The sequence below is a fragment of the Budorcas taxicolor genome, chromosome 11, assembly GCF_023091745.1.
Source record: "Budorcas taxicolor isolate Tak-1 chromosome 11, Takin1.1, whole genome shotgun sequence".
NCBI lineage: Eukaryota > Metazoa > Chordata > Mammalia > Artiodactyla > Bovidae > Budorcas > Budorcas taxicolor.
The window spans coordinates 62,528,546-62,552,747 of NC_068920.1; the positions used below are offsets into that span (position 1 = coordinate 62,528,546).

At 51.5% G+C, this 24,202-nt stretch overlaps 2 protein-coding genes across 3 annotated transcripts in view; one reads left to right on the forward strand and one right to left on the reverse strand.

Annotated features, from left to right (window-relative positions):
- The window catches only part of FER1L5 (fer-1 like family member 5), a 54,725-nt gene extending 50,958 nt beyond the window's left edge, over nucleotides 1-3,767 (forward strand). The window contains exons 48-53 of the mRNA XM_052648223.1: nucleotides 1,503-1,644; nucleotides 2,100-2,199; nucleotides 2,276-2,469; nucleotides 2,867-2,976; nucleotides 3,283-3,430; nucleotides 3,540-3,767. Of these exons, the coding sequence (XP_052504183.1) occupies nucleotides 1,503-1,644; nucleotides 2,100-2,199; nucleotides 2,276-2,469; nucleotides 2,867-2,976; nucleotides 3,283-3,430; nucleotides 3,540-3,767 (922 nt within the window). The remainder of the gene's footprint in view (nucleotides 1-1,502; nucleotides 1,645-2,099; nucleotides 2,200-2,275; nucleotides 2,470-2,866; nucleotides 2,977-3,282; nucleotides 3,431-3,539) is intronic.
- Nucleotides 3,768-4,934: 1,167 nt separating this feature from the next.
- Nucleotides 4,935-23,881, reverse strand: LMAN2L (lectin, mannose binding 2 like). Of its 2 annotated transcripts, XM_052649484.1 has the most exons (9): nucleotides 23,694-23,881; nucleotides 22,397-22,515; nucleotides 19,391-19,508; nucleotides 18,501-18,583; nucleotides 11,487-11,519; nucleotides 9,893-10,054; nucleotides 9,675-9,789; nucleotides 6,689-6,808; nucleotides 4,935-6,368 (listed from the first exon to the last, which is right to left on the reverse strand). In XM_052649484.1, the coding sequence occupies exons 1-9, from the start codon at nucleotides 23,878-23,880 to the stop codon at nucleotides 6,226-6,228; spliced, it is 1,080 nt and encodes a 359-aa protein (XP_052505444.1). In that variant the 5' UTR covers nucleotide 23,881; the 3' UTR covers nucleotides 4,935-6,225. The 2 variants fall into 2 exon arrangements, with proteins under 2 accessions (XP_052505444.1, XP_052505445.1); XM_052649485.1 differs by lacking the exon at nucleotides 11,487-11,519.
- Between the last annotated feature and the right edge of the window lie 321 nt (nucleotides 23,882-24,202).

Here is a 24,202-nt window from a genome sequence, read left to right on the forward strand (position 1 = left end):
CGTGGTGCTCCTGGTCTCGGGGTGTGCTGGGTGGCCCTCTCCCCGGCCCTCCAGCTCAGGGAGTCGGGGTGCTCCCGGTCTCGGGGTGTGCTGGGCGGCCCTCCCCCCTGGGCTCCAGCTCAGGGAGTGGGGGTGCTCCCGGTCTCAGGGTGTGCTGGGCGGCCCTCCAGCTCAGGGAGTGGGGGTGCTCCTGGTCTCGGGGTGTGCTGGGTGGCCCTCCAGCTCAGGGAGTCGGGGTGCTCCTGGTCTCGGGGTGTGCTGGGTGGCCCTCCCCCCGGCCCTCCAGCTCAGGGAGTGGGGGTGCTCCTGGTCTCGGGGTGTGCTGGGTGGCCCTCCCCCCGGCCCTCCAGCTCAGGGAGTCGGGGTGCTCCTGGTCTCGGGGTGTGCTGGGTGGCCCTCCAGCTCAGGGAGTCAGGGTGCTCCTGGTCTCGGGGTGTGCTGGGTGGCCCTCCAGCTCAGGGAGTCGGGGTGCTCCTGGTCTCGGGGTGTGCTGGGTGGCCCTCCAGCTCAGGGAGTCGGGGTGCTCCTGGTCTCGGGGTGTGCTGGGTGGCCCTCCAGCTCAGGGAGTCAGGGTGCTCCTGGTCTCGGGGTGTGCTGGGTGGCCCTCCAGCTCAGGGAGTCAGGGTGCTCCTGGTCTCGGGGTGTGCTGGGTGGCCCTCCAGCTCAGGGAGTCGGGGTGCTCCTGGTCTCGGGGTGTGCTGGGTGGCCCTCCAGCTCAGGGAGTCAGGGTGCTCCTGGTCTCGGGGTATGCTGGGTGGCCCTCCCCCCGGCCCTCCAGCTCAGGGAGTCGGGGTGCTCCTGGTCTCGGGGTGTGCTGGGTGGCCCTCCAGCTCAGGGAGTCAGGGTGCTCCTGGTCTCGGGGTGTGCTGGGTGGCCCTCCCCCCGGCCCTCCAGCTAAGGGAGTCGTGGTGCTCCTGGTCTCGGGGTGTGCTGGGTGGCCCTCCCCCCAGCCCTCCAGCTCAGGGAGTGGGGGTGCTCCTGGTCTCGGGGTGTGCTGGGTGGCCCTCCCCCCGGCCCTCCAGCTAAGGGAGTCGGGGTGCTCCTGGTCTCGGGGTGTGCTGGGCGGCCCTCCCCCCTGGGCTCCAGCTCAGGGAGTGGGGGTGTTCCTGGTCTCAGGGTGTGCTGGGTGGCCCTCCAGCTCAGGGAGTCAGGGTGCTCCTGGTCTCGGGGTGTGCTGGGTGGCCCTCCCCCCGGCCCTCCAGCTAAGGGAGTCGTGGTGCTCCTGGTCTCGGGGTGTGCTGGGTGGCCCTCCCCCCGGCCCTCCAGCTCAGGGAGTGGGGGTGCTCCTGGTCTCGGGGTGTGCTGGGTGGCCCTCCCCCCGGCCCTCCAGCTAAGGGAGTCGGGGTGCTCCTGGTCTCGGGGTGTGCTGGGCGGCCCTCCCCCCCGGGCTCCAGCTCAGGGAGTGGGGGTGCTCCTGGTCTCGGGGTGTGCTGGGCGGCCCTCCAGCTCAGGGAGTGGGGACAATCAACCGAGAACCCCAGGTGAGAGGACTCTGGCCCCAGGTGGCTATTCGGGCTGGAGAAGGACATGCAGAAGACGGACATCCACTACCGCTCGGTGACGGGGGAGGGCATCTTCAACTGGCGGTTCACCTTCACCTTGGACTACCTAGCAGCAGAGCACGTGTGTGTCTTGAGCGAGAAGGTAACATGCCCAGGCTTCCCTGGTGGCACAGTGGTAAAGAATCCTCCTGCTGATGCAGGAGACACAGGTTCGATCCCTGGGGTTGGGAAGATCCCCTGGAGGAGGAAATGGCAAACCACTCCAGTATTCTTGCCTGGAGGATCTCATGGACAGAGGAGCCTGGCGGGCAGTGCATAGGGTTGCAAAGAGTGGGACACGACTGAGGGACCAAGCACACAGCCATCAGGCCCGAGGTGGGGTGGGGCTCAAACACACTCCTCCCCCCCCGCCACCCCCTACCCTGCCCCGAGCCTGCGAGTTGCACGGAGACACTTGGAATGTGGCCTTGGGTAGAAACCCTCCTGCCACTCGTCCTCCTCCACGGCCGTGCCATTGCTGCTGGGTGGTGAGCAGCTCAGTGGCTGTGAACTCTCAAGAAGAGCCAGGCCGGTAACACACGCTCTGCCACCCTCCAGGACTACATATGGAGCCTGGACCCCACGGTGACGAAGTTCCCAGCCCGGCTCATCATCCAGGTCTGGGACAACAACATCATCTCCACGGATGACTTTCTAGGTGAGACCCTGCCACAGGGCCCGCCGCCACGGGGCAGGGAAGTGCCTTCTTGCTGACGACCTTTCTCTGGGTTCAGGGGTCCTGGAGCTGGACTTGTCGGACATGCCCCTCCCGGCCCCGCACTCCAGGCTGTGCTCTGTGAGGATGCTGGAGGCTGACCCCAAGTGGCCCCACTTCCTCCAGCACAAGCACTCGTCTCTCTTTAAGATGAAGAATGTGGCTGGCTGGTGGCCTTGCCAGGTTCTCGATGGTGGCAAATGGCGCTTGTCGGTAGGAGCTGGGGCAGGTGCCTGTTGCCTGGGTTACAGGGCTGACTGCTGAGCCACACTGTTTGGTCACTAAGTCCTGTCCAACTGTTTGCGATCCCATGGACTACAGCCCACCAGGCTCCTCTGTCCATGGGATTTCCCAGCAAGAATACTGGAGAGGGTTGCCATTTCCTTCTTCAGAGGATCTTCCCAACCCAGGGGTTGCACCCAAGTCTCCTGCCTTGGAGGGTGAATTCTTTACCTCTGAGCCACCTGGGAAGCCCACCGTGCCACATAAGCTGGCTCTAACAGACTTCTAGGGGCCTGAGCTGAACGCCTTTTCCCTTCTGAACCCTGGAAGAGGCAGGTTCTTGTTCCTGCCGTCTGAATTCAGTGCCCCCACAACCCATGGTTTCTAGGGTAAAGTGAAGATGACCCTGGAGATACTGACAGAGAAGGAAGCCTTAATCAAGGCGGCAGGACGAGGCCAGTCAGAACCCAACCAATACCCTACACTCCATCCTCCCTTGTAAGGGTCCCGCAGGGTAAAGGCACTGAGGCTGTCTTCCTGGTTCAAAAAGCTGAGTTGCTGGGCCTGGCAGTCTGTGTCGGGTGGTGCTGGGGAGGGGGCTGAGAAGTAAAGAGGGATACCTAACCCACCCCCCAACTCCAACTCAATGCTCAGTTATAACCAGGGGAGTGCAGCTGCAGGGAGAGAGGGGTGGGCAGAAGCAGAGCTGCTTTTTTTCACTGAAAGCCCTTTTGCTCTGGGTTACTTGACCTGAAAGGTTCCCTCTGCCCTCTTCCCTTCTCTGCCAACCCTGCTCCCGGACAGACGTACCCACACCCTGTTCATGTGGTTCCGGTCACCCATTGGGAAATTCATCCGTGTAGTCTGGAGACGCTACCGCTTCAGAATCATAGCCACCGCCATCATACTGCTCATAGGGCTTCTGCTGTTCAACTTTATCTATTCGGCTCCGGTGAGGGACAGGCCTGGGGGACAGGGGCGAGGGTGCCGTGCCTCTTGGATGACGTGAGAGAGCGTTTTTGGGCTGCTACTTCAGGCTGACTGTTGCTCGTTCTCTCTAGAACTATTTGGCCATGAGCTGGATCAAACCGGAACTTCGGCTGAATGCCCCCATTCAAATATACGCCAATATCATCAACGCACCAAACACCACTAGTGCCAACTCTTCCAACCTCACCACTCCCCAGCAGAGCCTGAAACCTGCAACGGCCCTTAGGCTGAAACACCTCCAGGGACACGTGACGCACCTGCGGGATATTCTTCCAGAACTTCTGGCCCCACAGAACTAATCCCCCCCACCCGCCAGGCTGGGCTCCTGGCCCACCGACAGCCCTACCCGTCAGCTTCCTACCAGGTCTTTGTTTCTGGGGAGCTGGAATAGTCTGGCCATTCTGTTCAGAAACCACTTCCAACAAGCAGGGCAGAGCTGTAATTTTCCACTGAAATAAAGAGCATTTGTAACAGAGAGGCACCTCGTATCTGGGTGGTTGACACCACCACAGGCAAGGCCAGCCTCTGGGATAAGACCTAGAAGGGCGGGAGGCACCTCTTTGAGCCTCCAGGGCTCATCCACTGTGTGGGCCTCAGGTTGGAGGAAACAGAAGGCCAGAGCATCCGTGAGGAGAGATGGCTCCTGGAGGGTAAGGCCGCTGCCCTCCCCCGTCACGTGGCCAGGTGGCCCCTTCGCCCTGGGACACAGCTGGGACTCCAGGGCCCAGAGCGATGTTGGGCCCCACTCACGACAGGAAGGCTGCCCTGGGGGCTCAGCTGGTAAAGAATCTGCCTGCAATGTGGGAGACCTGGGTGCGATCCCTGGGTTGGGAAGATCCCCTGGAGAAGGGAACTGGCGTGTTTCTAGAACAGAAGGCAAGAACCAAAGCAAAAGCTACAACGCTAGTCAGACCTCACACATGTTGCTCTGAGGCTGGCCCCGAGTCAGGGGCTGGGGGTAGTATACCATCTTTCACGTCTTCTCGCCTTCCTCAGAGCCTCGAAAAATTCCTGAGCTAGAATCACACAAAAGACACAAGTGTGGTCTCCTCAATGCTGAGATCTCCCTCCTGCACCCCAGTTCGGGCCAGTTCACGAGCCCAACCTTGTGCCCCCAACACAGGCGTCTGTCCAATCTCCCCTGGAGCTCAAAAACACAAAACAGCCATCTGCTTCCTCAGTTTCAAAGAAACTGGTCTGAAGGCCAAGCCCTGGCGCATGGGGGAGGTCGGGAGGGCCCCACTGTCACCCCACCTGCAGGAGAGACCTACAGCTCGTAGGAAGGATGCGAGAAAGCCAAAGACAACAGAAATCACCGCCCCCCCCCCCCCCACCGGCCGAGGGGACCCCCCTTGTCTTCTGCACTAAGCAGAGGGCTCTTCCATCCCAGAAGGGCAAGGGTGGATGGGCTGAAGGTTTACCCGAACCCACCCATGGAAGGAAAGCCACACAGAAGGTCATGTTTGGTTTCCATCAGCCACATTAAGACTTTCCCTCGGGCTACAGAAGCGCAGGGCTAGGAGAGCTGAGTCCAGACCCTCCAGGGAGAGCCCACCTGTCAGCAACAGAATCACAGGGCACACAGGCGAGCAGCGCCCGACTCCTCGCCAGGTAAGGCAGTGGCATCAGGGCCGACCCAGAGAGGAGGATGCTCAGGCTCTGCTGCTCAAACAACATTGAACTCTTCCAGGCACAGGTGACGGGGATCCACTGCTCCCAGATTTACAACCACCATTTCCAATCACTTAAGGGAAGCAAGAGTTCCTCTTTGGGGAGCATCCAAACTGAGGCTATAGTAGAAAGGTTCCTTACATCTTGACACTCTAAGTAGGATTCCAAAAGTTATGAACACAAAACATGCAGCGAAGCAGGCTCTGGAGCATCCAGAAACATTTCCACGTCCTCAGGTCACATGGTAGAGGCTGCTTTCGGTGTCAAAAAGTGGAGCGGTTTCACAGTTAGTCCCACAGCACCGGTGACATCTCCCAAGTGTCTCTTGACTTCACACATCTGACCAGGGGCCTAAAGAGGCCTAACTGGGAGTGTCAGGAACACACCAACAGAACCAAGATCCACCCTCAAGAACAAAGGCCAGAGCGGCAAGCCCCTGCAGAATGCCCCCTCCCCATGGCCACCTAACAAGGGTCAGTGACACCCGAGTGTGTCCTGCAGTCCCAGGCCCTAACGGACAGGCAGCCAGGTGTCTTTTCCAGCTCAGCTTGCATCTGCAGAGAATGATGGAAGGAGGGAGAGGCAGGGAAGAGATTTCCATCCAGATTTCCAAGGAAAGTGCCTCAGGTGGACAGGAGCTTGGACAAAAAGCAAAAACCAGTGGCTTGCTGGCCAGAAGGTGTGAGGAGTCACCAGTTTCTAGTCCTTCAAGACTTACAAGTGAAGCCCAAGGGCCCTGTGAGCCCAACAGCAAGGCAGCCTGGGCTCGGTAACTCCTTCCGGTGGTTCTGGCATCACGGCGGCCCAGGTTCTCGCCAGCCCTCTTCACTCCCAAGTGGCGGGACCTTGGGAAAAGGCACATCGCAGTAGCGTCACCCGGGGGGAGGCTTCCTGAGCCAGAGTTGGCTGTCCTCACAGATGACGGAGGGGGGGCCAGCGTCCCTGCCCGCACAGCTCCAGTGACAGACCCGCATCCCTGACCAGGTGCTGGCGACAGAAGGCCCACCCGGCCGGGTGGGTAGGTCAGCGTGGCTGCTCCCACACCACCTAGGGCACAGTCACACAGGTCGCGGTTGCGGGGGGCACTCAGTAGAAACGCTTCCGACTCTGGTCCTGCCATTTGTTGTAGAGTATGATCCCGATGACAATGGCAAAGACGGAAAACACCAGGGAGAAAAAGACGATGAGAAAGAGGGCCAGGCCGCTGAGGGGAGGCAGCGGGGCTGTCACTGAGGAAGCAAGAGAGAAACAGGTCAGAAGGAGGGGGCCACTCGGGGAGGGAAGGACCGACTGAGAGCTGTTCCAGTTTCTGGGAGCCGGAGCTCCAGTACACCCTTTCCACATGCCAAAATCTAAACCTAAGCAGCCCTGAACTGCTCATTGGTAACGTGGAGACCAGTGAGAGAGCAGGGACCAGTGCCCCAGGTGCCCTGGAGAAGAAGAGAGGCAAGTCAGGCCCCACTGCTGGGCTGCACAGCCCCCCGGGCCCCCAGCAGCCTTCAACCCCCTGGCCGACCGTGGGGCCTTCTCCCGGGACCTCTGTGCTCACTCTCAGGCAGCTTCATGTTGTCCACTGAGGGCAGGAACACGTCCCGATGCAGCTTCTCCTCTTCCGGGGTCCTCTCCACCGTCAGCTCAAACAGCTTCAGGGAAATGACATCATGGTTGTCTACAGACAGACAGAATGACAAAGGGATGACTCAAGACAACCCTGAGAAGAATGTCTTGGTTCAAGCTTCTAGTCCACAGTGACCTGAAAAAAAAAACAAAACAACCCACCACAAACCTCTTGTTTCTCATCTAAAAATAAGGTCAGGTAACGGGATATTCTACACTATCCTACGTATATAGTTTTCTTCAACAAGCACGCATCACCTACACACATTTGTCTATTTTATTTTTGGCTGTGCTGGGTCTTTGCTGCCGCACGGGCTTCTCGCTGCAGCGGCTTCTCCTGTTTCGGAGCACGGGCTCTAGAGCACAGGCTTCAGCAGTTGTGGTGTACGGGTTTAAGACGCTCCACAGCACGCGGGATCTTCCTGGATCAGGGCTGAAGCTGTGTCTCCTGCATTGGCAGGCGGATTCTTTACCACTGAGCCACAAGGGAAGCCCCCTATATAATTTCAAAATTGAGAGATAATACAAGAGCTAGGCCCCAATCACAGGTAAGACCTTTCAGGAGACACAGCAGCCCTGCAGCTTCCTTTTAACATGGGCTACACACGTGACCGAAAGAGGAGCGGGCCGCACAGCAGCTGTTTAACGGGCCGTGAGTAGGGCACAGCTACTGGCCTGGAGCACACTTCCCTTCTGGACTGTGGCTAGCTCTTCCCAGTTCCTGTGACTATGACCCTGAATCTCACCACTAATTACCAGAGAAGGATAAAAGAGTTAGGGGCTCAATTTTTTTTCTCTCCCCTTTTAAAGTAACATTATAAACTCACAGATTCAAACATATTTGATGTGTTTCAATCACTGTTGTTTCAATCATGACTGCAGCCATGAAATCAAAAGATGTTTGCTCTTTGGAAGAAAAGCTATGACAAACCTGGACAGCTTATTAAAAAGCAGAGACACCGTTTTGCCAACAAAGCTCCATATAGTCAAAGCTATGGTTTTTCCAGCAATCATGTATGGATGTAAGAGCTGGACCATAAGGAAGGCTGAGCACCAAAGAATTGTTGCTTTTGAACTGTGGTGCTGGAGAAGGCTCTTGAGAGTCCCTTGGACAACAAGGAGATCAAACCAGTCAATCCTAAAGGAAAACAGTCCTGAGTATTCATTGTAAGAACTGACACTGAAGTTCCAATCCTTTGGCCACGTGATGTGAAGCGCCAACTCACTGGAAAAGACTCTGATATTGGGAAAGATTGAGGGCAGGAGAAGGGGGCAGCCAAGGATGAGATGGTTGGATGGCATCACTGACTCAATGGACATGAGTTTGAGAAAACTTTGAGACAGTGAAGGGCAGGGAAGCCTGGCGTGCTACAATCCATGGGGTGGCAAAGAATCGGACATTACTGGACAACTGAACAACAAAATACACTGAAGTTGAACCTCTTACTGATGCTCAACTCAAACCAACCTTACCCAGGGGGAGCCTATTCAAGTTGACTCCTGAGTCCTTTAACGTGAACTGACAAGTTTTTGATATCTTCTTTGCTTTTCTGGGAAGTTTTTAGCTTGTATTTGCTACCTTATACCTGGCATCAGACACATTCTCCAGGAAGCTTTTATTCCTGTTAGTGGGAACTGGTATTAACAGGCCACAAATATGAGTGCAGAGGTGCTCAGTGCTCCTAGGTTGTTACTGCAGACGGGACTTCTTGCCATCTCTATTATTAGGATGACGTTTACGGCTGTTTGGGCTCTTAGAATCTTTAGCAGGTAAAACCAGGTTAAAAAAAACAAACAAACTGGATTTACCTTCAATTAGAAAAAATGTTTTCTGTGCCAGGACTGAGATTAAACAACAGGACAGCCCACAGTTTCTCCTGGCAACAACGAGCTGAGACCGAGTAGATGCTGCCCGTTTCAGGTGGGCATTTGCCTTTCTGTTTTGACACAAGAAAGTTCCATTTCATATCAGCTTCATTCACAATACACTATATTAATCAAAAGAACCAAAAGTTTCTTTACCTCAAAAGACGTCATGATTGAGGCTTGGGGACATAAAAGAGAAGCTTTGGAAACAAGTAGGTAGAAAATCCAGAGAAGATACAAGAGCCTGGTTCTGTTCATGTCACGTAAGTCAAGTAAGGCAGGAGTTGCAGGGTAACCGGTCAGATGAGCTCAAGAGAAGACAAAGAGCAAACACGCCGAGCAAAGAAACAGAGGGGGCTTTCATGAGAGCAGGGCCGTGGTAGAGACACAGGTCCAAATGCAGCATCCGCCACGCTGGTAATTTACAGAGGCGTCTGCACACCCGACACGGCCTAAAGTCGAGCACACGGTCAAGACTCCGTGCTCCCAATGCAGAGGACGCAGGTTCGATCCCTGATTGGGGAACTGAAATCCCACATGTCTTTGGGCAACTAAGCCCAAGAGCCACAGCTACCGAGCTTGCAAGCTCTGTAGTCCACACGCCACATCAAGAGAAGCCCCAGTGCAGCCCAACTATAAATAAATAAATAAAATGTAGGTTTTATTAAAAAAAAAAGAAGAAGAAATCTGAGCACAAAAGAGTTTGGGGGTCAGTCAAGGAGAAGCTTTGCGAGGAGAAGGGGAAGTCAGCATACCGGGTGAAAGGACTTGCCTGCAGAAACAGGCACAAGAAAAAGGAGAGCACAGACTGGAAGCACCGGCTTGATGAAGAGGCAAGCACTGCCTGCTGCTAGCAGCAAACCTCTCCCAGACACAACTGTGCGAGACGACCCCAGGCCTGGGCAATCTGGGTTCTACGCACAAGAATGCAAGAAGGGGAGCACTCATGGGCACCTGCTTGCCAGAGCTCTGCCCAGCTGGCTCTCACACCCGGGCCTGTCTCGTGAGACATGACCTGAGTTAGGGCCAGTAAGGAGCGTGCAGGGCAGTACCTGAGAGATCGCCCGTGATGGACGAGGTGCCAAAGTAGTAGCCCCGGGGCAGGCGGACCCCCGGCACCTCGATGCAGTCCCTCCACTCGTGCTTGCCGTCGATGTCCATCATGATCTGCAACACAGAGGCGGGGGGCGGGGGCAAGTCAGGGCTGGGCCCCGGCAGCGGAGCGAGACAGCCACACTGCCTACGGGCGACACCCGGAACGGCGACTCACCGTCAGGTGCCTCTTGACGTAGCGGATCACAAGGAAGGTGTCGTAATGGAGGTTGCGGACGATGGCTGTGCAGCCCCCCAGCTCTGTAGGCCGCCCATCCCGCTCGTGATCGTAGCTGAGAGAGCCGTTGTTCACCATGGCTGAGATGTAGGGGAACACCCGCTGGGAAGGCAGGGGAGGCAAAGCAGAGGGTGGTGAGGAAGAGCTCGGAGGAACACCTGTGCCAACAGTGACAGGACTTCTGCACACAAAGCTGAGCTGTTCACGATAGGCCGGACGACCACTCTGCCCTGTCACTAGCAGCCTCGGAGAGCCCACGCTCGGAGGGTCACTCGAGGAACAAGGCCTGGAAGTGACTGACCTCAGTACCTGCCTCCAGGAATCCTTCTCCCATCTGGGGTGGGTCCGAAATGGCCCCTCTGACACTCTGGGGTCTGACTGGAATCCTCCCAGAGATCAGCACTTGGCACTGACATTCCACCCAAGATTGGTTTCCTCCTTCTTTGTATGTGCACGTGTGCTAAGCTGTTACAGTCATGTCCGACTCTTTCCAATCCTCTGGACTGTAGCCCAGAGGTTCCTCTGTCCACAGATTTCTCCAGGCATGAATACTGGAGTGGGTTAATATGCCCTTTTCTAGGGGATCTTCCTGACACAGGGACTGAACCCGAGTCTTCTGTGACTCCTGCCTCACAGGCTAATTCTTCACCACTGAGCCCCTGGGGAAGCCCCTCTGTGTATGTGTGTGTGTGTGTGTGTGTGTGTGTGTGTGTGTATACACACACATACAAACATGTATCACCAACTGCCATGTAAACTTCTTGAAAAATCATTTATTACGCATCCTTGTATGTGTCCATGTCCACCATAGCTCCACCTCTTCCCCTACAAGGGCAAGTACTAGGTTGGCCAAAAAGTTTTAATTTTCCATTGACAGCTTATGGACAAACTCGAATGAACTTTTTGGCCAGCCTAATATTTGGTGCACCCAAGTATTCTGTTCGAAAATACCTGTTCGCTCAGGGAACTCTTTCCATTTAGGATAGCACCTTTCAAATTCTAACATTCTATAAGCACATGATGTGAAATGGATCAGGACTCAGAAAGGACAGTGCCAGAACCAAGTGGCCTGGTGGTATTCTCCAGCCACAGGTGACTCTCTTCAGTCAAAAGACCTTCCGGCCCTTCACTACACACACCTTCTCCCAATAATACTCAGTGGGCAAGGTTCTCCTACTGCAAGTCTCCCCGGAGCCCACCCATCTTCCCAACTACTTCGGAGACCCTCTCTCTCCAGCAGCCCTTGTGGAGCAAATTCTTCCTTAGAAATGACAAGCTAGCCATTTCATAACAAGCCTGGGGCTAAGGCAGTGAAGAGAGAGACAGGGTGACGAGAGGACAGGACACATGAGACATGCCACTTCTCTGGGGAGTTCCTCGTCGTTCTAGACAATCAACATGCAAGATGAAAATGCAGGCGGAACTGGAGACTGGTGACTCTGGAGACAATGGCCACACGGACTGTGAACAGTCGCAAATGCTGGATGGGCACACAAGGGGATTGGGGACGGCCAGTGAGTCAAGAATCGAGTACCTGGACTCCTGGAGAATACCTCCTCTTCTGGGCCTGAGAGGGTCCGGCAGGTTATTATAAAAACAAGACAGGGCACAGAAGACAGGAGACCAAGTCAGACAGAAACACCTGTGCAAGAGCTACGACCCAGCTGCAGTGGACGAGCACCAATCTCAATCCCCAAATAGAATTTCAGGGTCCACGGAGGGCGTTCCATAAGTCCTCAGACCCCTCAAAATTATAGGCAAAAATAATTGTAGGCAAAAAAACTACACAAGCAGGTGCTTGTACATTTTCTAAGGAGAAGGTCTGCTGCCATCATCAGATTCTCAAGGGGGCGCATTAGGAAGACCTCTCTAACACGCACAGGGTCCTAAACTGTCACAACTTTACAAAAACACCCAGCATCACATTCTGTAAGCAGCCCTCACTTATGTCTCTGACAGTCCAAAGGTCAGGCCGTGAGTTTGTCTATGCCCAGATGACAGTATTTCTGCAGCAAGGAGAGAGACGAGGGTGATAAATATGGCTAGATTCTTCCAAACTCAAGGTGTCCTTTACTGCCCAGGATCTCCGGCTATAGCTCTTGCCCAGAAGACAAAAATCCCACCACTTCAGAGACTATCAAATTAACTCTAATCCAAAGGGGTCATTTACCCTCTAATTGAGCCTTATGGGCATATGTCTCCAAACAGTTATTGTTATTCTAACCTACAACATGTGGGCAAGAAAGAGCTCCGTGGGAACGCTGCAGCAGGACAGACGTAGCGAAGTCACGAGGTTCAAGGGTGCTTAGCTTTGCTCCAAAAAACTGCTACAGTTCTCAGCACCAGCAACAAGAGGCGCCTACACAAGCTCAGTTTAGCTCTGCCCTACTGTGGGCCAAGGGGTAGAACCCAGAGCATTCCTTTCTCTAATACTCGGTATGCACCTAGTATGAGCCAGGCACTGTCCCCGACACTGGATGCTCAATGGGAAATAAGGCAGGCAGATGTCTGCTCTCATGGAGCTGACACTACAGGGGAGGAGACATACAATCAACCTTGTTGTTCAATTGCTCAGTCAGGTCCGACTCTTTGCGACCCCATGGACTGCAGCACACCAGGCTTCCCTGTCCTTCTGTATCTCCCAGAGTTTGCTCACACCCATGTCCATTGAGTTGATGATGCCATCCAACCATCTCATCCTCTGTCACCCTCTTCTCCTCTTGCTCTCAATCTTTCCCAGCATCAGGGTCTTTTCCAGTGAGTCGGTTCTTCACATTACATGGCCAAAGGATTGGAGCTTCAGCCATCAGTCCTTCCAGTGAATATTCAAGGTTGATTTCCTTTAGGGTGGACAGGTTTAATCTCCTTGCTGTCCAAGGGACTCTCAAGAGTCTTCTCCAGCACCACAGTTCGAAAGCATCAATTCTTTGCCACTCAGCTTTCTTTATGGTCCAACTCTCACATCCATACATGACTACTGGAAAAACCACAGCTTTGACTATATGGACCTTTGCTGACAAAGTGATGTCTCTGCTTTTTAAAATGCTGTCTAGGTTGGTCATAGCTTTTCTTCCAAGGAGTAATCATCTTTTAATTTCATGGCTGCAGTCACCATCTGCAGTGATTTTGGAGCCCAAGAAAATAAAGTCTGTCACTGTTTGAGACAGTGATAAATACTGATGAAAATAAAATAGGTAATATAATACAGAGGAGAAATATACCTGAGGAGACAACATCTGAACTGAGACCAAGCAGTCAGAGGGACTCTACCAAGAAATCTGAGGGCTGAAGAAGCATGAGGTTAGCATCTTCAGAACTAGGAGTGTCTGCAATTCAATGAGTGAGGAACAGGCTGGTGGGAGCTGAGGTGGGAGCCAGACCATGCTGGGTCTTACAGTAAGGGTCTTGGGGGAGCCTCAGACCAGCTCCCCAGCTGTTCTCTTATACCACCGGTGGCCTATGTACAGGACTACACAAGGAATGAAATGAATCACTGGATGATTAAACTGCTGGGAAACTACTCTTCTACAACTATCATCTAGGACAAGGGAATCATGAATGTGTTGTCAGCAGTTTACAGAAATGGGTTTCGGACGAAGTGCATAACTTCAATGAACAATGAGGGAAAAGAAGGGATTGAAAATGCACTCGGGAGCTCTGGTGATCCCAAGGCTTGCTTGATGTATCAACCCCAGTATCTGGGATCAGAAGTTTAAGTTGTAACTTTTGAGGGAGTGCTGAGAACAGTGATCCTTAACCTAAGGGTCCCAAGGCTGGTGAGGCGCCCTTTTTTTAGCACCAGCCAGAGGTCAGCTGGGCCTCACCATGACCTGGGGGAGCTTTTCAACTGCGCATACATGAGGGAACTACAGTCAGAGAGCCTCATTCAGCAGGTTTAGAATGGGGCATGGGACCATGTCTTTTTTAAAAGGCAGGACCTCCCTCGCGGTCCAGCGGTTGAGAAGCTGCCTCCCAAAACACGGGACACAGGTTTGATCTCTGGTTGGAGAACTAAGATCCCACAGCCTTGGGGTAACAACTACAGAGCCTGTGTGCCGCTACTAAGACCTGATGTAGTTAATTAAAAAAAGAAAAAAAAAAGGCACTATGGATGATTGGGATGTGCCAGGCGAATTTAAGAAATGTAGCACTAGACAGAGGCCTACAGCTTCAAAGCTGGAATCTGTCCACTTCAGCAACTCATGGCTTGGCTTTCAACTTGACACCTCACATTAACCGTAAGTCTTTAAATGCTACTTTAACTTCTATGCCTAGTCAGGAGTTCTTGCAGGGCTTCCTGGGTACCCACTAATTTCACACAGAAGCTAAGTTTCCTTCCTTGGAAAGCAGCCCATATTCAGCCAGAACCAAAGGCAGGACAGTCACCCTGACTGGGCAAAGGTAGCGGTTTCATTCCTCTTTGAAGAGCCACCAAAAATTAGGAGCTCCTGCCTGCTGTCCAAATGGTGGTTGTCTGAAGAGTGGGGACGTGCTTTTAACTTTTTGTGCTACAAGGTACTACTGTACCTTCAGCACACCTTGAATGAAAAGAGACTCGTGAACTTGTGAACCCTATGCTAAAACCCCACAGGTGCAAAGCACGCTCGCTGTGACTCACTAGGTAGAAGAAGGGGCACACACAGCCCTCTGGAGTCAGGGAGGCCTGGGTTCTCACTGCAGGCGCCGACTCCTGCCTGTGTGACCTCGGAGATCCTGTTTCCGCACTGTACTCAGGCAGGCCAACACGCAGCTCCCAGGGCTCACATGAAGATGACATGAGATACACAGTGCGTTCAGCACAGTGCCCGGCACTCAAACGGGGGTCAACAGACATTCATTCAAAGACTAAGTGAATTTCTAGACCTAAACACTGTTTGCAGGTGCTCATATGTAAACACAAAACCAAACATATGTTTTTTAGAGCAGGAATTCCCAGACCACTGGCTGTTATGGACCACTAAAAATCTCCAAACACATAACACATTCTGGGGATTAATAGGTTTGCTTTTTCTTGATTTTTTTTTTGGCCTATTAAATATGTTAAAATACAATTAAAATACAATAACTATATTAAAATACAATGACAAGACAGCCATCTAAAATAAACCTCAGTTTTAAAAAGAACATTTTAAATGAAAAAAAATGAAATATTTCATAATAAATAAATAATAAAACATTTCACATTTATGAGAAGTCACTTCACTGTTCCTACTGTCAAACCAGGGAAGCTCTGTTACCAACCAACACAAGTCTATGAACCAGCATCCAGGAGTCGCTCTCAGAGCAGGTTTACCAACCTAAACCACACTGCACTTGAGCAAGCTGACCAGGTCCGCTCTCTGGAACCTAGGTGTGAAGACAAGGAGCGTGGGAGGGGAGAGGGAGAGCACACAGCCTCAGCAGCACTGCCGAGATGTCTGCAAATGTCCCCGGGGACGTCACTCAGCGCTGCGCACACAAACAGCCAGCACTTTCTGAGAGCTTACCCTGTCCTAAGAGGCACGTCTGAGCCTTCACTGCCACACACTGTTACGGCAGCATGGGAATGCTGCACTGTGCTGTGAACTCTCAGTGCAGCCAACTCTCTGCAACCCCATGAACAGACTATAGCCCACCAGGCTCCCCTGTCCATGGGATTTCCCAGGCAGGAATACTGGAGTGGGTTGCCATTTCTACCTCCAGAGGATCTTCCCAGCCCACGGATCGAACTCTTGGCTCCTTCGTCCCCTGCACTGCAGGCGCATTCCTTACCACTGAACCACTGGGAAAGCTCAGTATGTGAATGCTCTTGTTAATGAGAACATAGTTCAGCTCTGTGGAAGAGGAGATCTCGTCTGCAGTTCTACTTCGGGGAACCCGGGAACCTCCTGAAATTGCATGTAAAATCTTATTGTATTCAACTGTAGCCTTAATACATGTCTGCTTCTCAGCCTCAATCCCTAACGACATCTGAGAGCTGGCCAACATTCCTGGGACCTAATTTCCAAAGGAGTGTCTCTTAGAAAACACTGCCTCACCAAGGATTGAGAAAAAACAAACAAACCCCACTAAATCACATCCAAATAGTATAACGAGAGAATTTACAAAGTTATAGAGTTCTTTTAATAATGTAAAAATTCTTTCCACCAACAACGAAGAGAGCAAGAAGGATCAGTGTTTTCATCAACATAAAGGTTGGAGGGAATGTGTTGTTAAATTCACGGCACATTATTGCTTATTCCAGTTTCGAAAGAGGAAAAACAATCATTACGTTAAAAAAATATGGGAAGCACCTCAAACTCGACTTCCAAGCTGGCCTGATCTGAGAAGAGCAGTGAGCTGCTCACGCCACTCGCCAACCAGCTGTTTCTGCGTCCAGGGGTCCTTTACGCCAGCTATATATGGGACTCACCTAGAGATGTTTGAAAAGGTTAAGCTGCCCATCAGACTCTCTGAGCTTGGGGTCTGGAGAGCAGTAGCTTTAAATGCTTTGCAGATAATTCCGAGGGCAGTTGCAGCTGAGGCAGAAAAGAAGTCCCAATTTTAACCACCTGAAACTGATATTTTTGGCTAACATCTCCTCTCCTTACAAAACAAGGCCCATCAGATCTGCCTCTTAAGCAGAATGACTCCTGACTGATGGTGAAATGGAAGCTGAGAGCGTGAATGATTTATTTCTGGGAGAAACAGAGAGCCATGTGTAAAACTCTAGTCAAGCCCTAAAGCCCACGCGTGCTTCAGATGCATTTCTAACCACCACTATTTCCTCAGCGGGACTGCAAACCCTTCTCACGACATCCCCCTCATTAAGATCCTTTAGTGCACTTACCCCCTAAAATACTTTTAGCTCCAGACTCCCTGATAGGCACAGCACCCTTCAGAACTCGCCCCACCGTGTGCATGGTTGAGGGCGAGTCACCTACACTCAAATAGCTCTGCTGCTGGTCTAAACAGTCAGGTCACCTGCCACCCGAGGAGACGCTGCTCAGTCACAGTGGCCCAGGAATGCGCTTGGGACAGAAGAGCGTTAGCAGCAAAGAACGCAAGGTGAAGGGCGGCCTTGGAACACGGGGAGACTGAGGGCCCTCTTTCTCTCTAGCCTCATCTCTCTCTCACCCCGCCTTTTCCCCGTCACATTCATTGTCCCTTCTCTAACTTTAACACATTAACATATGCTTTTCTATCTGCATCTAATCTGATCTAATTCTACAGATTTCAAAGTCAATATCGCTTCCTGGAGGAAGTCCCCCCACCAGTGAGATGCTCCTGCCAGGTCTTCCAAGAGGACCTCCGCAGAGCCCCCATCAGCACGCTCACATGCCAGAGCTACTGAGCACAAGGGCCACGCAGATCTCGCTCACTGATTCCCGGGCCAGGCACCTCAACAGTGGCTGATGTCTGGCAGACTGAAGAAGAGCCCAGAAGCGACACTGAGAAGCAAGTCTCTAACTGACCCACAACGAAAGGTTCTCCTTGTAACTCAGGTCTCACTTTCCACCCCCTTTAAGCCAAACTCTCTATGGAAATGTGAAAAACTGCTGAATCTGGGTGTTGCATAGACAATGATCTGTTCATCCAATTTTTTTTTATACGTTTGAAATTTTTCATAAAGAACTTTTTGGGGAAAAACTAAGTTCTGCTTCCATTTCTAATCGTGCCTTTCTTGCTAAATATTATTTGGTGATAGGATACCCAGCAACAACATGTCCTAATCATTTTCCCACCATCTGCTGGCAGAGTCACCAGGCAGAGAGAGCGCACAGGCCTACTGCTGGTATAAGCAAGTACTAGAGAACCCTATGGTCAGTGAACGAAGCACAGGATGCTTCTGCTAACAGCCAGACTGCTGTTGCTGTTGCTGGTTAGTCACTAAGTCGTTTCTGACTCTAAGTCTTCACTAAGTCTTTCTGACTGTAGTCCGCCAGGCTCCTCTGTCCATGTGCGTTCCCAGGCAAGAATACTGGAGTAGGCTGCCGCTTCTGGGTGGTCTTTCCAGCCCAGGGACTGAACCCGTGTCTCCTGCACTGGCAAGCGGATTCTTTACCACTGAGCTACCAGGGAAGTCGACTGGATCCTCTACCAGGTTTCAACGAAATGCTGAGATTTCATCAATTTCTTTTACAGCCTTTCCTAGAGGAAAGGTCTGAGAAGAGGAAGAAGAAAAGGATACGGGCGACAGGGGAGCAGCTGCAGAAGTGAGCTCAGCAGCGACACAGGAAGTCAGGAGAGCGGAGGCACACAGTTCCACCCGCCTGGCCTAGGAGCCACAGCACCACCTGGCCATGCATGCTCGAGTCTAGCGGCTCCCAATGAGCGCGAGAGAGGACACTGATTAACACCGAAAAGCCCTCATCACGAGGACCACTCCCAAGACTGTGCACCATGAACAACTCTCTTCTAGAAAAAAAAAACTGACACAGACATTAACTCTTAAAGTGCAACAGACGAAGAAAATAGAATCAAACCCCTCACATCCTCTTCCGTGTTCCCGCCTGAACAACATTCCTAAGGCAAAGGGCTGTGGGGTCAGTTCAGTGTGGCTGACCTAAGCTAGGACACTGGCCATTACCTCTTGCTGCTTCTCCTCATTGGGATAGGTGTCTACAAATACTCCCAGCCCCACAAATTTGTCCATGTTTCCAAACACAGGCCCTAGAGAGAGAGAACAGATGATGAACAACAGTGAAACCAAGCCAAGAGTTGATAAAGGAATAATACATCACTGTGATGGAGGAAAAAGTGAGATTCAAAGGACCCCCAGGCGTCCCTTTAAGATGAGGACACAGCTGTAGAAACACCCCGTGAAGGGCTCAGCCTGTAACAAGCATTCAGTAAGCACCTGCAGTTGTTTGTCATTAAAGGGTAAAGAGAGAAGGCCAGCGTCTCCTTGCTTAGCACTCCAGCTGCTCCCTGATTTGACCTGGTTGCTAAGGTGCCCCTGAAGAATTCTGCTTCACAAACACTTGTTGATAACTATGCCCCCGAGTGAACTGAATTCCCAAGTTTCTGCTTCTAATTGCAGAAGAGATCAGGTCAGATCAGGCTCAGTTTGTCATGTACTTGCAGCAGAGCCTCCCATAAAAAAGGAAAAACAGCTAACTCTTCTTCTTTCTCCTGACTCAGGAGTTCTGCGATGGGTCTCTACTCGGGCCCAGGAGAAACCAGTATGCCCAGCGTCAGTATTTGGGAGGGCCAGTGCTTTCCTTCAGCCAATTGGGCCGCGAAGTTTCAAAGAGAAAGCGGAAGTAAGCAATAAACAAGAAACCATCCCAGGATGAGTCAAGGTCAGCTGCTTTTAGGACTCAGACCCCATCCTAGAGACTACACAGGCCAGTGTCTATCCAAACATCAAGGGAGAGGGAACACCACTGGCTCTGTGAAGTCGTGCCCGTCTCACGAAGAGGGCATGAAAAAGCTGGCCTGTCACACCCCCACAAGAGCAGCCCAGGGTCCCAGTACCTGGCTGCATCCGATCCTTGGTGTACCAGATGGCCAAGCCATCCCCGTGCAGGTTCTTCTTCCCCTGCCCGTGGATTCGGAAGTGCACCTGCAACTCCCAGTCTCTCAGGAAACACGGCTAAAGGGAAAGAGACGCCGCAGTCAGAGAGGAGCCTGAGACACCAGGCCTCAGGCCCTCATCCACGGCCTACAGACTTGGAAAACACAAACGTGGGGCACACGAGGCTAAGACGCAGAACCAAAATTTAAGACTTGCTAAGGGTTTGTGTAGTAAAATTAAACAGATTGAGCCATTTATCTGTATGCAGTATTTAATATGAAAAGTGAACACACCTCCCAATCAGTCACCATCTCCCAACAGAAACAGGATAGCATCCCAAGGTTGGAAAAGATGAGAGCACTTCATGTTAGACTGCTGTGATCCTGTACCCGCCCAGCAAAAGATCTCAGCGTCCAGGGTAGAGGTGGCTGAATTAATACTCATCTGCAATTATGATCACCCCTCTGAGAGAAGGACTCTAACAAGCTGGGATCTCAAGAAAGGTCAAAGCCTCATTCATTACAAAAGAAAAAGATAACCTCAGTCATCATGCAAAGGGCTCCAGGAATAATTAACATCTGCTACAAACAACTCTAATTAGCTAGACTTGGCCCTATGCCAAGCTGAGGGGCAACCCAGAGTTCCCACGAGAAGGGATAAGCTATGCCCCCACCAGTGTCAGGCCCTCAGCCAAGGAGCAGAAATCCACCAAAGGAGACAACCCCAGCCCCGAGACAGCCTCTGGTGGAAAAACACGAAGGAGGTGGGCACTAAACAGACTCCTGTTTTTCTTTTGAACTTTGTATCAAAACCTTGGGGGGGAAAAAGAAAGTAGAGACAGAAGTAATTGGATAATTCAGTGTTCTAAACAGTTGAACACTTTCAAAGAGAAACTAGAGTAAGTATTTGGTTTAGAGAGGCTCCTAGTGAAGCTTCACCGTGAAAAACGAGGGGAATGAAGAGCAGATAGGCCAGTTCAGGCAGAGGCCCTCCATGCAGATTGTTCAAAAACAAACAAAAAAACCCAGTAGATTGCTCTGGCTCTTGAGCAACAATTATTTTCAGCTTCCATTTTCAATTTCTGGGAAATCCTCTGAAAGTACCAGTATTAGTACATAGTCAAAAGAAAAGGGGTGTGGACACTTCTGAGTTCACCAAAGAACCCTGAAATCTCCGATAGCTTCCCCTCCTCTGATAAGTCAAGCCCCCAGTTGTCATCTTGGGTTCTCATCTTTCTGCTATTTCATTTTGATTTCAGGGCAAGAGTGAAATTCAGTGGCAGGAAGCTGCCCCCATAGCCAGTGCTTAAGTATTACGCCTCTGGGAAGACACTGAGCCAAGAAGGGTCCAACGCTCTTGCCCTTGGCCTCGTGTAGTTCAATGCTATACAGCCCTGCTCGGGGTTATGTCTAACAGTGGGTCTCAAACTTTGCTGCACGTCAGATTCACCTAGAGAGCTTTTAAAAATCCAAGTGTCCAAGATGTACCCATTCTAATTAAATTAGCATCTCTGGGGGTGGGACCCAGCCACCAACTCCAAAGGACAACCAAATTGGAGCACTACTGCTCAAACAAATCCATCCTATTCAAATAACTCAGAAACAATGCTAAGGCTCACTCTGACAGTCAGGTAACACAAAATGTAGGTGACAGAGCATCTGAAAAAGAGCAAGATAACTAGATCCTAGACTAGAATCACTGCTACACAAAAGTGTTACATAGAGACAGCTAGCAAGATAACAGCAAAGCATCCAGCCTTGGACAAAATCATTTATAATCCATAGACCTGTATCAGTGACTCCTGTAACAGACATGTAACAAACAACAGCGCATTTCTGTAACCATCTTAACTTTCCAGGGCTTTTTCACGTCTATTGCCTTATTTTATTCTCACAGTAACCCTAGTGGGCAAGTAGAACCAATATGATGAAGCTCATTTGACAGTTGGAGAAACTGAAAACTGAAAGAGGATAAATAACTGCCAGGGCTCACAGAGGGTCTGTGAGACCACTAGATTGAGAACTCAAGTCTTTCAGCTGCCAGCCCTCCACCTCTTCTATCCGAACACACTGCCCTGCATTCCGTCCAAGAATGAGCTCAGCACTGCAATCTGGGTTAAGGGGCCAGAGTGTACAAATAGCTCACATAGAAACTTCTTGTCTCTCTGCTTCTTTAGAATTCTCTGCCACATAAAATAAGCAGGAACAAGAAACTGTTCCTTTTTCTGAGATGCACTTATCCACAACCAATGATAAAAACCATGGGAAAGTAAGTTCTTAGCCTCTGAGAACCCAAAAGAAAGTATTCAAGAATGCCAAGGTCACTCCCCAAAGTAAAGTGATCATAAAAGATTTGCAAAGAGCCCTGGAAACCGAAAAGAAAGCATCGTCTTACACTTGTACCAAATCACAGTGCAGCCACACCAGGAATACTGCATTCACTTCTTGCCGCCATACCTCAAGGAAGACAATGTCGCTAGAAAAGGCCCAGAGAAGGACAAATAAAATGACCAAGGGCTCAAAGTGGCTTTTACATGAAAATAAAATTTAAAATTCAACTCAAAAGGAAATAACAAGGGGTGGGTGGGGGGGAAGGGGGTCAGGGATACTGGGATGAAGCGTGGGATAAATTTAAGAGTAGTTTTTTATGTTATAAAGCAAAGTAATTAAATGTGAGTTGACTTATTATCCTCCAAAGTAACACTATCAGGTCAATCAGGAACTAGACATTTCAGAAAACTGAATCAAAACCAATTATTTGCTATAATTACGGGAAGAGAGATCATCTCCCTAAATATCTGATTTCAATATAAACGTCATCATAATCTCTGAAATGAAAATACTTCATATTCACAGAAGACAGAATATGCGGGGGTGGGGGCGGGGACTGAGAATAAGTCAGTATGCCACTGAACTTTTTTTTAGTACTTTCTGGGTCACCAACACAGGAGGGAGAAAGATTCTTACCACCCGGTTCCACAGGGCACCCTGTTTACTTTGCATATCCGGGGTAAGGCGGATATACTGGGTCATCACCATCGCATTGCCCATCAGATTCCACAGGGAGGAACTGCTTGTGCCCACACCTACGGGGAGGAAGTAGATCAGTTCATTCTCTTCAACCCCAACCCATCTGGAAAACCGCCATGGACCCTCTGAAAGCTGGAGTCATCCTTCTTCCCGCTTCAGGTCCCACCTCCTGTTACTCATTAAATCTTAACTCTTTACCACCTTCCTTCTTTTCACAAATACTTTCTCAGGTGAAGACCCTAGAGCACATCAGAGCTGTCACTTCATCCATGCCACAGTAACCATTGCTCAGATTCATTCTTCCCCATTTTATATGTGAGTAAACTTTAGCACCATGAAAGAAAAAATTTCCCCAGTTATACCAAAAAGAGCTTGACTCTCTGGGGCTCTAGGGCTTAATCACATTCTTTCTTTGAAGGAGAAGCTACTTTCCCCCTTACCTCAGATTATCAGCCCCTTGCAAGTGAGAACTCTGTGTCTGTTACCCACAGTATTAGCAAGGAGAAGGCACTGGAGACATCCTCTAAGTGAATAAGCGATCCCCCTTAGCAGCAGAGGATACTCTCTTATGCTTTGTGTTTTTGTTTGTATGCTGTCCCCATATCCTCCAGTAGGGAAACAAATCAAGCCATCTGCACCGATTTGGTCCTCTTTGCAGCTAACCATGTAAATTTGCTGGTTGATGAGTTGTGCCTAGTGGCCTATGTACACTAAACACACCAAAGCTAGGTGTGTTTCATCAGTAGGGCTCCCGGACCGGAGAAGAACAGGTGTCTTCATTGACAACAGAATTTTATCTTCTCAGTGCGGCCAAGTTCTACCCCAGTTCTGCCTCATGCTTTATTTCTCGCACATCCGCAGCTCCATCAGGAGCCCAGCTCACTGCTAGTGGCCCTCAATCATGGTCCACCGTTCGCAGTTCTCTCCCCTGCCCACATTCCACCTGTCCATCTCTAAATCCCCTTCATCCACGCCCGGCGCTAGTGGCATCTGAGAACCCTGCTTCGACCTGCTGGAAACTTCCAGGACTAATTCCGAGGGGTGGAGAGAGAGAAAGCTGACCCCTGCTCTTAGGATCCGTGGCTCCCGAACACAGCGAGAGTCCCCAGGGGCTCCCACCCACCGCCGCCAGCTTCCTCGGGGTCACGAAGCCCTTCGCTGCCCCCGCCTCTACGGACAAGCTCAGGTCCCGAAGCCCTCCCCGTGCACGACCACCTCGCCCCCGGCGCCTCACCCTGGTAGGGCTTCGACAGCGAGTGCTCCCGTTTCAAGTACTCGAACGTTTGACCCGCCCCGACTTGCCGTGGCCCCTGCCCAGACCCTAGCAAAAGGAGAAGGAGCAACATCCTGGAAACTTCCCGTGCCGACAAACGCCGCCGCCACCGCCTCCACCACCTAAAGGGTCCCAGGGCCACCGCCATCTTTCCCACCGCCGTCCCTTCATTAAAAGCCCGCCCCGTCCTCCAAGCCATTGGTCCGCGGGACCATCTGCTTCACGTCCTATTGGCTCTCATATAATCCCCGCCCCCGCAGGTGAGACTTTCACCGATTGGCTGGCTTGAGTACCAGTTGCCTTGCCAACTCGCCTGGACTCCCTTACGTTTTTGCATTTATCCTGAGTGCCACTAGGCCTCCTGGCATACATAGCGATTTCCATTTTGTGTCTGCGTTCTGGAGTAAATTTAAGGAGAAAAAATGTTTCTTCCAGTCCCCACGCAAACCTGCTAGGCTCACTGCCACTCA